The following is a 12483-nucleotide window of genomic DNA, read 5'->3' as shown; positions in this document are numbered from 1 at the left end:
TGGTCAGTGTGCCCTCACTGGGCACAGGGCCGGGCTGGGCAGACAGAGCCAGGGGCCCTGCAGCATCCTGGCTCTGCCCGGCTGTTCTGGGCACCTCCCTCTCCTGGAAGGGGAGAGCTGGGAAAAGCACCCAGGAGCCTGGGCTCCCTGTAGGACCAACCGAAGGAGCCCACGACACAGAGGCGGCCAGGGCTGCATCTGACCTTCATGGGCTCCCCTTCCACAAAGATATTAAAACATCATGTTTTATGACCGCGTTGGTCCAAAGACAAACACAATCCTGGCTGGGTTAAAAATGAAAACATTTTCTCTGACCCGAAACGGTTCATGATTTGCCTTCTGGTTTTTAAGAGACATTAAAACATTTTCACGGGCCCCTAGAAGTGCTGTGGGCCTGGGCACGGCGCCTGGAGGACACGTTGGCCCTGGGTCCCGCATCCCGGGGGAGTGACGCTGGGCGCTCCCTGCCCGCCACCTGCCCATGCACACCAGCGTCCTCACCTGCGTAGGAAGCACATCTGTCGTCCGGTGTGTCAGGGACTGTGACTGGCACGGACTACGGGGACAGAGCAAGCCTTTCGCTGTCGTGTGGCTTGCGTCCTGCTAGCGTGAAGGCACCGTCTGCTGGAGGTCAGGGCGCAGGCGAGAAGACAGTGCAGGAGGTTTCTGACTGCTTGCCAGGGCAGGGCACTGAGCTTCCCCGGCCGCCTTCCGTCCCAAACCGACAAGGGATGAAGACTGCCGTGGGCTGGGTCTCTTCCTCCTTGCAGGTGTGGGAGCATCTGGTCGTTTGTTCCCCAGAGGAGGCCTCCCGTGTCCTCTCCTGGTTTGTGGGTTCCCTCCTCTCCCTCAGCCACAGGAGAAAGAACTTGGAAGCTCAGGAGGGCGGTGTGGACCAGCCGTACTCTCTGATCCCGGAGGATGAGCTGATGGCCTCGCTGCCCTGACTCACATTTCCTCCTGGTGGTCCTCCAGCTGCTGCCCGCCACACCCTGGGCACAAAGACCAGGAGGCCCCCTTTGCTCCCGCCCTGCCCACCCCTGCCTCCTGGAGTCTCTGTGTGGGGGTCCCGGTGTCTGTGTGCAAAGAGCCTTGGGCTCCTCTCCCCAGGTGTGGGGCACATGTGCCTCTCCCTGATCCTCCCGGATGGCATCGGATGGGCTTGCCAGGCATTAAGGGATTGAGGGCATATGCTGGATGCTCACGCCACATCTGCTGGGGATGGCCTTGGCGGCAAGCCATTTGCCCGCAGCGGCCGCGGAGGATAAGCCCTGCAAAGCCAGGTTGGCGAGCAACCCGCCCCCAGCGCAGCTGCCTCCGTGGTGCCTGCTCCCTGGTGATTGCCTCACATCCTGTTTGTCCAGCAGCTGGAGCGAGAGAGGAAAGAAGAGGCCCAATGGCCCAGAGGCTGGGATGGGTCCGGGCGGGGCGGGCAGTGGTGGTGGGGACGGGATTGGGCAATCGAGGCCACGCAGATGTCACAAGTGTTAACGAGGGACTTGCTTGTCACTGGGGCTTTGGTCCATCAGGAGAAGTGGCTGGAGTTAATGTGTTCTGCACATTAATGAGGAACATTCTTACACTTGGGGCCTCTTCAGGGCAGCTGATGGCCTTGGGCCTGGAAAACAAAGATGCCACAAGAAAACCAAGATGCCGTCTTGTCTGTGGGCGGTTGTGTCCCCTCCTTTCCCGAGAGGCCCCATTTGTGCGTGGAGACTCTGGGTTAGGCCTACTGATTCTGCTCTTTCCACTGGTCTCTGTCACAGCTCACAGTCCTGCGGCCCTCTTCCCCCCACCTGGCTCTCCTTTTGGGAGGTCTTACTTCCGGTGCCTCAGGGAGCCTTCCTACCCCGGAGGCCCCACAGGTGCCCACCTGGGCCCAGCTGATCCCTCCTCTGTTTTCTGAGACACCTGCTGGTCTCAGAGGCGGGTCGAGATTAAGTTCCCAGGCTCGGGTCAGCTGGACCAGGGTGCGGACCTTGTCTCTGCCTCCTTGGTGGTGGGTCCAGGGTAGATGGCTTCATGCCTGTGACCTCGTTTTACTCATCTGCAAGTACAGGATCAAGAGTCCTGCCCACAGAACGGGCTCAGCACAGTGCAGGGCTCAGAGCAAATGCTCCCAATTGGTTGTTTCTTATTTTTTGAGAACCAGTGACAAAGGGAAGCCTCTCTATCAGGTATACCAGATGTACCAGTTAATAATGTGGATTTTTTCACTAGATGGAGGTACATATATGTTGATATGTATGCGATTTGATATGTATGCGGTTTTGTCGTATGGACAGCAAGCTTTAAAACTTCATCTGTCAAATTTTCTGAAGGTGTTAACATTACTTTTACACTTAAAAATGTCGAATTTTGTGCCAAAAAAAAGAGAGCATTTGCAGGAAGTTTTAAATTCATTACTTTATTTTGAAGAAAAGTGCTACTGAACGTTATTGTATATGTCGGGAAACTTATGGTGAACATATCCATCTCAAGATACTTGTGAACGCTGGTTTAAATGCTATCAAAGTGATAATTTTGATGTGAAAGACAAGAAATGTCCAGATCAACCAAAAAAGTTTGAAGAGCAACAATGACAAGCATTATTGGATGAAGATGTGTGTCAAACTCAAAAACAACTTGCAGAAAGATTAAATGTTGCTCAGAAAACAATTTCCGATCACTTATAAGCAGTGGGAAAGATTTTAAAGAAAGGAAAATGGGTGCCACATCAACTGAACAAAAGACAAATGGAAAACCAGAAAGTAAAATGTTGCTTCAACTACATGAAAGAATGTCTTTTTTGCATCAAATTGTGACTGTCAATGAAAAGTGGATTTATTTTGAGAATCCCAAATGCACAAAATCATGGATTGATCCAGGTCAACCATCAACATCGACTACAAGGCCAAATCGCTTCGGAGAGAAGACAATGCTCTGCGTTTGGTGGGATCAGGAAGGTGTGGTGAATTATGAGCTTCTAAAAGCAGGTGAAATCGTTAATACTGATCGCTGCCAATAACAAATAATCAATTTGAACCACGCTTTGATTGTAAAACGACCAGAATGGACCAGAAGACACAGCAAAGTAATTTTGCTTCATGATAACATACCATCACATACTTCAAAACCAGTTAAAGGCACGTTAAAAGATCTTGCCTGGGAAGTATTAACCCACCTGCTGTATTCACCAGATCTTGCTTCTTCAGATCACCACTTGTTCTGATCAATGGCACACACACTTTCTGAGCAACACTTCAAAACATACAAAGAAGTGGAAAATTGGATCTCTGAATGGTTTGCCTCAAAACAAGCAAAGTTCTATTGGGGACGGTCTCCACAAGTTACCTGAAAGATGGGAAAATGTGTAGCTAGTCACGGACATTGCTTTGAATAAAGCACCTTTGATGTTTCTCTTGAAATTATTGTGTTCTCTTTGATCACAAAATCCGCATTATTAACCAGTGCACCTGGTACTGTCCTGGTGATTCATGGGCAATGGGTTGGCTCCCCTTGTGGGGACATGCGGGTTTTCCTGACAAGTCTGGAAGCAGGTGGAGCCGAGGTCAGCAAACACTCTGTCAGTACCAGCCAGTAAGCGTGCTGGGCTACGTGAGTCAGACCTTTCCTGTCTCGGCTTCTCAACTCTGCATTGCAGTGTGAACGCAGACGGACAAGTGTGGATGGTTGCCCGGGCTTTGGTCCAGAGAACAGCCGTGGGCCGGTGGGCCTGGGGCTATAGTCTTTGGACCCTGGGCCAGAGCATCAACAGTAGGAAGACTTCCCTCTTGGTACCACGTGTTACATGTGCTGGCGTTGGGCCTAAGGCTCGGCACATCACAGTTGGCTGCCTCCACGGCCCGAGCGTGGAGGAAGGAAGCAGGTGGGCTGGATAAAGGGCGAGTTCTCTTCTTTTTAGGGTGGAAGACGTTTCTCAGGAGCCTGCAGCAGCCATCCTAGAAGGAGCTGCCTGTGAGGCTGGGAATGGTCTGATGGGCCACCTCCTTGGGTGGAGGAGGACCAGGGCCAAGGGCTGGGCAGGGTGTGGGGCTGCACCCACAGCCTCTGCCTCCCTGGGGCTCCCAGGGCTGGGCCTTCTCCACGAGCTCCGAGTGGAGCAGCGCCTGCGCAGACAGCCAGCAGGGATGATGGTCCCAGAGCAGAGGGGCGCCTGAGCGAGCAGACTGTGGGACGTTGGCCCCACAATGGACTTCACTCTGTTTCCATCGCAGAAATGGAAACGTAGGCCAGGAGCAATCCCGTCCCGACATTCATGGAGCCCCCGGATGTCCCGCTCCCATGAAGGATCAGCAGCCTCAGGCGTCCACGCCAGGGGATACGCTGAGCAGCAAAGGCATGAGTGCTGACACCTGCAACCCCGGCAGGCAGTTTGTCCCTCTTTGCTCTGCTGACATTTTGGATCTTCCTCCTCTGTTGTGGTGACGTCCTATGCACTGTGGGACACTGAACAGCACCCCCACAATGCCAGAGCTCCTGCCCCCAGGCTGCGGAAAACAGATGCCCTGGGGAGCAGAACGACTCGGTTCCCACACTGAGATGAGAGGCAGCAGGAGGGGTTTCTTTTGGGGCTGCTTTGTGCCCCAATGGGAGTGGTGGTTACAGGATCCATACGTGGGTTAAAACCCACAGATCTGGCCCTGGCCGGGCTGGTTAGTTGGTGGGAGTGTTGTCTTGTGCACAAAAAAAAAAAAAGGTTGCAGGTTCAATTCCTGATCAGGGTGCATGTCAGAGGCAACTAATTGAAGTTTCTTCCTCCCCACCCCCTTTCCCTTCCTCTCTAAATAATCAATAAAAACATATCATCCAGTGAGCATTATAAGAAAAAAAAAAAAACCCCAACAGACCTATGTATAAAAAAGAATCAATATTACTATATGTTAACTTAAAAACTAAAATTCAAAACACACACCTCTCCCCCACCCCCACCCCCCCCCAAACACACAAAACCAAGCAAAACACCAGAGAGAGGCAAACCATTTACCAAAGAAGAAACCAGCTAATTCATTGCTCTGGGCCCTCTTACCTGCCAGTCAGTGGGCCAGATACCTCTCCACCACTTTCCTCCTTGTGCAGGAAGGAGGTCAGCTATAGTTATACATCTGTTCCATCCTAACTTAAGGATCACCTCGTGGCAGATAAAAGCCCAGTTAAATGTGAATGTCAGTTAAACAACTAATAATTGCTTAATATAAGTATGTCCCACATATTGCAAACATTATTCATTTATCTGAAATTCAAATTTATCAGGGCACCTGCATTGTTATTTGAAAAATCTGACAGCTCTATTCTTGGAGAAATCTTCAGGGTTTTTAAAAAAGATGTTATTGATTTTTGGAGAGAGGGGAAGAAGGAGAGAGAGATAGAAACATCAATGATGAGAGAGAATCATGGATCGACTACCTCCTGCATGCCCCCTACTGGGGATCAAGGCACAATTGGGCATGTGCCCTGATCAGGGATCAGACCCTGACCACCTGGTGCATGGGTCAACGCTTAACCACTGAGCACAGCAGCAGGGCAGGTTTTTGTTGTTGTTTTTTGTTTGCTTTTTATTGTTTTTTTTTGTTTGTTTTTAATCTATTAACCATTGGCTACAATATAAATCTTTTTCAATTTTCCTGAAGACACAGAGCTATGCTAAAACAGAATGTATGTCTTTTTTTCATTTATTTGGCCACCTCAGTCTCTCGGCCTGATTCATTCAGCGTGGCTCCCTCCTCGGTGTGACTTGCCCCAGACATTTAAATACAAGCAATGGAAAGGAACACTTGGGCATGCTAAGTAAAGCCTGCGTATGTGACATCATAAAATGCAAGTGAGCCCCATCACCGCGCCTGCAGGTCTTCTCCCCTGCACACCCTGCGCCCTTTCTCGGATAGGAACACAAAGTGACCTTTAGGGTGAACATAACCTCGCGTTCCGTCTTCCCACACTTGTGGCCACGCGGGCTCATGTTGGGCCTCCCCCTTAGGCTGATCTCAGGGCCCTTCCTTTGTGGGTCTCCTTCCCAGTGGGACCTCAGGGCGTGGAACGCCGCTGTCCTGGACACTGAGCAGAAATACGTGTGAAGAGATGGATGCCTTGTTTTAGGTGGCTGGTTGCTACTTCATGCTGCACCCTGAGTTTAATGATCTTGTCTGATAATGCCCCCCATGGCCTCTCAGGCTTCAGCTAAAGGCTCCACTGCAGTGACTTGTGTGTGTGGCGGTCGGGAAGGGTGTATGCATGGCCTGGCTCTCCACCAGGGGCGTTTTGCCTCCCATAGGCACTGGGTTATGTTTTGGGGCGCAGCCAGTGATGCTCCTACACACCCTACAATACCCGCACAATCCCCGGAGGGCATGTTCAGCCCCAACCCACGTGCTGGGAAGAGAAGCCCCGGTGTCTTCCAGTGGCCCCTTTGGTGACCATATCTGGGCCCAGCATGCAGGCCAGTATGGCCTTCACAGGCCAGTCAGCGGCAGGTGCTAGTGCAGAGTCCCCAAAGATCCCCCTCTTCCTGCTCCATCGCCCATTTCCCAGCGGAGGCGGTGGGTCCCTGGCCCTGGCTGTCCCGAGGGCCCGGGAGCAAGCCAGCCCACCATCCGCCGTCTCGGGAAACGCAGGGTTACTGCATCAGGCCACGTCGCGTTTCCAGGCATTTTTATTTTGCCCTTAAAAACCTTCCAGGGGGGAACGCAAATCCTAGGAGCTTGGCTTTAATGGTTCCTTTTACAGAACTGCTCCAATTATAGCCGGTGAACTCCGGGAAACCCCGCTAAAGAATGCAGGGAGCGAATGCTAAAGGGGTTAATTTAGAGGGAAATAGTGGCGGATGGGGAGCTTGGTCTTTGAAACACCCTCGTTGTTAAAAAACCAAAGCAAACCCCCAGTGCTGGCCTGGTCCTTGGGAGGCGGTTTCCTGCCTTCGCCCGTCTGGAGGGCTCCAGGTGAAGTTAATTCCAGATGCGGATGGGCCAGGGCTCCTGGAGTAAGGGTTCCGCTGGCCTCTGACCCCGCACCCAATGTGGGCTCACGTCTGTTGTGGTTACACAGCCTGAGCTGGTCAGGGTTTGCCCCCTCATTTCCAAGCTGGGGTCCTCGGGCAGGGTATTGGGTCTCTGGGATTGTCTCTCTTTGTCTGTCTTTGGAACACTATCACCACCAGATATGACGTTACATACATGTTGGCCAGTGGCCTCATGGTTGCCAGAGCAGAGAGATCGCCCATTTCCCCATCACCACTGGCAGAGCACAGGACATGCGACTGCTCCGTCAGCTTCCCCAGGATCCATACCCTCCTGGTGCCCTTCCTCCTGCCCGAGCTGCTCCAGACCTTCCTCCCTGGCCTGTGGCAGCCTCTGCCCGGGCTCTGGGCTCTCGGTGGCGGGGATGGGCACCTGGACGCAGCCCGCACCTGGCGTGCCAGCGACACACTCTCCCAGTCTCCACGCCGCCCGGCCACAGCCCGAGCCAGCATTTACCAGGTGCCCTCCAGGGGCAAAGCTCTGCTCGGAGGAGCAGCTGTGGTAAGTGCCAGGGCCAGGGCTTGAACTCAGGAAGGCTGGCACTGGCCTGGAGGGGTCTGGGTTCCGAGTCTGTGTCTCCCCCAGACCAGGAGCCAGCCCCAAGCTGTGATGTTCGGCTGCCGCCTTCCACCCTCCCAGTGCTCCCAGTGCTCCCCTCTGCCCGCTCCTGCCTTGGCTTCTCCACCTCAGGGATGGCCCCTGCCTTCTCCCAGGGGCTCAGGCCCAGAGCCAGGAAGTCGACTGTCTTCTCACCTTTACGTCCGCCCCCTCAGCATTGCCCTCGGTCCCCTCAGAGCAGATCTGGGCTGGGTCGTCCTGGTCAAGGCGTTGTATTCTAGTCAGGTGACCATTCGGTGAACTGAGTGAAAGGTACATGGGGCTTCCTGAAGTCTTCTTTTTGCAACTTCCTGTGAGTCAGAAATTATTTCTAAACAAGACATTACAAATAAAAGTAAGTTCTAAAGGTGGATTTAAAAGTGAACCCCTAAAGCCCTGCCCAGGCCCACCTCCCCCTGTCTCCGGCTCCAGTCCTGGGCCCACAGTGCAGTCTCCAGGGCCAGCCCAGGGCCATCTTGTGCAAACAACTTAAGTTGTCCACTGCTCGGCTCTTGGACTCGTGGTTTCCACTTCATGAAGATCCTGAGGGTCCTGGGGCTTCAGTAACAAACTGGGGGGCTGGGGACAACAGGACGTGAGTCTCTCCAGTCCGGAGCTCCAAGTCCAAAGTCAAGGTGCCCCAGGGCTGCGCTCCCTCCACAGGCCGTGCCTCCCGCTCCTGGTGGCTCCTGGCGCTCCTCAGTGTTCCGTGGCCATCCTCCGTGTGTGTGTGTGTGTGTGTGTGTGTGTGTGTGTGTGTGTCTGCCTTCACGTGGCCTTCTCAGGACACCAGTCTTTGGGTTAGGGCCCTTCCTAATCCAGTATGACCTTAACCGCTTTCATAGCACAGATGCTATTTCCAAAGATCACCTCCTGATGTCCTGGGGACATGCACTTGGGGGGGACACCATTTGACATAGTACATAGACTAAGGCAGAGTACTTCCTTTCTGACTGCCCCTTCCCCCTCACCCCAGGCTCTGCTCCAGCCTGCGGCCAGTCTCCTGAACTCGCCCATCTGGCTTCCGTCTCTGAGCATTGGCCTTGGCAGTGCCCTCTGCCGGGAATGCCCTGTCCCCAAATATCCTCATGGCTCTCCTCCTCCCCACTACCCGGTTCTGTGTGCAAATGGCCCCTCCATGCAGAGGGTGGTAGACATGAGGGCGGCTTGGAACCATCCCCATTTTCCCTGGCCCTGAGCAGGATTGCACCACCTCTAGAAATTAGATGGATCCTGTGACGGCTCTGCCCAAGGAAATATGAGTGGAGCGTCCTGAAGCCCAGCTCTGCCCCCTCCTGCTTTAGCTTTTACCCCAGGATACCTGCCCGCCTGCCCCACCAGGTTGCCTGCCAGGGGGGACAGGAGTTTTCCAGGCATGGTTCCTCACTGTGCCCTCAGCACCCAACACAACCTGGCACAGAGCCAGCTCTGAGTAACATAGGCCAGTGGACAATGCAAATGCGTGAGTGAGCTGTGAGGCACATGTGCCACCCCCTCCCCCTCCAACCGCCCCTCCTGTAACACTCCTATGCATCTGGCTGCTTCCAATCTAGGGCAGAGCATCAACCCCAAGTTGGCGGGCCTGATCGGGCGGCACGGGCCCCAGAACAAGCAGCCCTTCATGGTGGCCTTCTTCAAGGCCACCGAGGTCCACCTTCGCAGCGCCCGCTCCACGGGGAGCCGGCAGCGCGGCCAGAACCGCTCCAAGACGCCCAAGAACCAGGAAGCCCTGCGGATGGCCAACGTCGCAGGTATGTCTTGCAGGGGGGGGGGGGGGGGGGGGGGGGGGGGGGCGGCGGTGTCAGGGGAGGGAGGGTCCACACACAGACCCCGGGGCCACGCATGGGCCCAACGAGGAGGGGCTCGGAAGCCACGTGCTCCACCCGTGGTTGTGGAGCCGTCGCAGCGGGAAACAGCCCCCCCTTCCCCCGACAGCTCACTCCCTGGCTGTCCACTGCAGAAATGCAGGCACTAAACGCGAGTGTAACACGAAGCCGTGCAGGTTCCCAAACAGACAAAGCAGTGGCCGCAGTACGCCACGGAAAGCGCTGAAAACGTGGGAAGATGCCACACCCGCTTCCCAGGGAGGCTGCTGCCCGGGGAGCGGCGTGGATGAAAAGGGGGGGACTTTGCTGCACCTTTAGTTTTATTTCTTAAACTGGAAAATATTTGAAACTCCTGGCAAATTTGCATATTTGTTAAGTGTGGGACTCCTAGCTGAGCTCAGCGGTCCTGCCCGGGGTGGAAGCACGAAGGGGCAGTGGGTGTTTAGAATTCGCAAAGCAGCCACACCCCCAGGTCAGCCTTATCTTGTCAACAGCTTGTTTGCCTCACGCAGCTGATTTTGGACTTTCTGTTCAGTTCCCTTTTTGAGGGCGAGGGCAGGGTTTAGGCACAGGCCTCCTGAGCCGGCAGGCCCGGATGGACCATGGCAGCTCCTGAGTTTGTGCACAGGGTTTGGTGCATCCATCCTTTTCTCAAACGGACCTGTGACCCCCACATTAAAAATCAACTGAACCCCTGAATTTCTGTTGGAAACCTCCAGGCCGGGCTTTTGGGGGCCTGGGGTCCACGGTGAAAGCCAACTGTGGTCTGCCCCAGGACTCTGACACCTCAGAGTCTCCCACACTCAGTTCCCCCCACCATATCCCCGTCAAGTCTCCATTTAGATAGCCCCCAGGACGGGGCTCTCACTACCTCCCATGCAGCTGTTCCTGCCTGGAACCTGCCTCCTTCCTGTGGATTTCTACGTCCTGGCCCTGTGGGAAGGTCAGCTAACCTCTGCCTGGAAGTTTGATAAGAAAAGAAATACTGAGACCTGGGCCCCACTGCAGCTTAGTACACCGGGATCTGTGTGTGAGTGTGTGTGTGCACATGCCCTGGGGGTGCTTCGCCTCTTGTGTGGGGCTGGAGTCCTGCTGCAGGGCCACACAGGCCACCTCTCGCGGCTGTAGCCCCCTGTGCGCGGGAAGGAGGCTCCAGAACCCTTCCATCCAGGAAGCTCTTCCTTGGAGGCTAGCCCACCCAGGCCTTGCACTGCCCTCCACAGGCTGTGGTTTGGGGATGAGAGACTGGGGTCGCTGCCTTCCCTCCACACCCTTTCCCCACCCAAGTTTGGACCCAGCTCCCGGGTAATTAGCTGCTCTCGGCAGATGACCCGCAGAGGTGGGAGCTGAGCCCCAGCGCCAGTCCCAATTCGCTAGCTGCTCAGGCGGGGGCTCCTGGCAGAGGAAGAAGCAGTGGCCTCACACCCCTGCTGGCTGTTGGGGTGGGAGGGGCAGGACTGGAAGAGCAGGGGGGCTGGGGCCTACTTCTTGAGCATCCCTTTCTGCACCAACATTGCCTTCTGCTTGGATCTGAAGCTATAGGAGGGCTCTGTGAGAGGAGAGTGCCACGATTGATTAGCAATGTCTGCCATGGGCTGAGGAAGGACCAGTAGCAGTCTGGGTGCCACTCTCCAACCCCATCTTAAAGCAAAGCAGTGACATTGGGCTTCATGGTGAAACCCAAGGCCCGACAGACCAAGGCCACACGCAGCTCATGAGCTAGTGTGGACAGGCAGCTGTGTGTATGGGGGGGGGGGGGGGTAGGGGGGGGGTGCATGTGTGTGAGAGAGTATGGATCAGTCAGGGAGAGAAAGACAGATCTCGGTGTGCTTACAAGTCCTGAATCCGTACCCACATGCCTGCAAAGCTCACACACTTCCGGAAAACCCCAGTGCATCGTTTCTCCCCTCAGAGAAACCTCAGAGTTTTTTTCTGGAGGGTCAGTGTGACTTGACTCCCTGCCCTCCTGTTTCTTCTTGGTGGGAGGTGATGGAGACTTGGTCCCAGGCCCGGTCTTCCCCCTCTGGCTGGCCTCCATGGCGAGGCTGGTGGAAGCAGGGCCCGCGGGCAGCCTCCTGCAGAGCCTCCTGTCTGCATGGACGGGCTTTGATCCTTTATGGAGCCCAGGCGGATGTGAGCATCTACACCCACGTGGGTGTACAGACAGCAGGGTTGTCAGAAGGATCTAGAGGGCGCTGTGGGCTGGGACTGTGAGAGCAGGAGAGCTTGGCCTCTGCGTACGGTTGGTTGGGGTGGAAGTGAGTTTGCAGGCCCTGGGTCCTCGAGCAGCGTGTACGTCAGAAAAGCCGGCCTCCAGAGCCACACCTGCCTAACGCGTGTGCTGCCCCCACCCCCCCTTCTCATCCGCAGAGAACAGCAGCACTGACCAGAGGCAGGCCTGCAAGAAGCACGAGCTGTACGTCAGCTTCCGGGACCTGGGCTGGCAGGTAAGGGTGGGCCCCGGGCTCCCCTGATTGTGGTTCTCCTCTGCATCGATAAGACCCTGGCTTCAAGTGTCCTAACCAGGGCAGAGGATTTAGGGGGAACGTATGGGGTGCCTCATGAAAACCAAGAGTAGAAATGTGGCTGTGACTCGAGCTGGACACTGAACCCCATTCTGCATGTGAGCCCCGTTTCCATCTGTGCTGGCTGCTCAGACGGGTGCCAGAATCCAGCTGCCCTCCACCCCCTCCCATGACACTCATTCCCGGGGAAGGGACCGATGGGCCCCACTCGGGTCAAGTGCTTGTCCCGGGCCCAGTGAACTATGCTAGGGGTGGGGTCGTGCTATAGGAACATGGCTGCCCCCTCTGGAGCCAGTTGGATGGAGTGAGGCGAAGAGCAGGGGATGAGCCCTAGGAGAGGAGTGAGGGCCACACAATCTAACAGCTAGGAGCCCCTGCGACATCCCAGGTCCTTGCTAGCCTCTGGGGGTGCAGCCATGAGCAAGCAACAGCCTGTCCTCTCAGAGCTCACACAGCCTGGGCAGGGTGTTGTGTAGGTCACCAGGTCAATGGGCGAGTCCAGAGTCTTCCCTGGGGCTCATG

At 55.4% G+C, this 12483-nt stretch overlaps 1 protein-coding gene across 1 annotated transcript in view; it reads left to right on the top strand.

Annotated features, from left to right (window-relative positions):
* BMP7 (bone morphogenetic protein 7) overlaps positions 1 to 12483 on the top strand; it is a 75989-nt gene that overhangs the window by 59074 nt on the left and 4432 nt on the right. Inside the window, exons 4-5 of the mRNA XM_036418748.2 lie at positions 9164 to 9361; positions 11807 to 11883. Of these exons, the coding sequence (XP_036274641.1) occupies positions 9164 to 9361; positions 11807 to 11883 (275 nt within the window). The remainder of the gene's footprint in view (positions 1 to 9163; positions 9362 to 11806; positions 11884 to 12483) is intronic.

This window comes from Pipistrellus kuhlii, unplaced genomic scaffold, assembly GCF_014108245.1.
Source record: "Pipistrellus kuhlii isolate mPipKuh1 unplaced genomic scaffold, mPipKuh1.p scaffold_m20_p_6, whole genome shotgun sequence".
In the NCBI taxonomy this organism is placed as follows: Eukaryota; Metazoa; Chordata; class Mammalia; order Chiroptera; family Vespertilionidae; genus Pipistrellus; species Pipistrellus kuhlii.
Note: the sequence above shows the minus strand (reverse complement) of the source record. Positions and strands in the feature narration are given on the sequence as shown.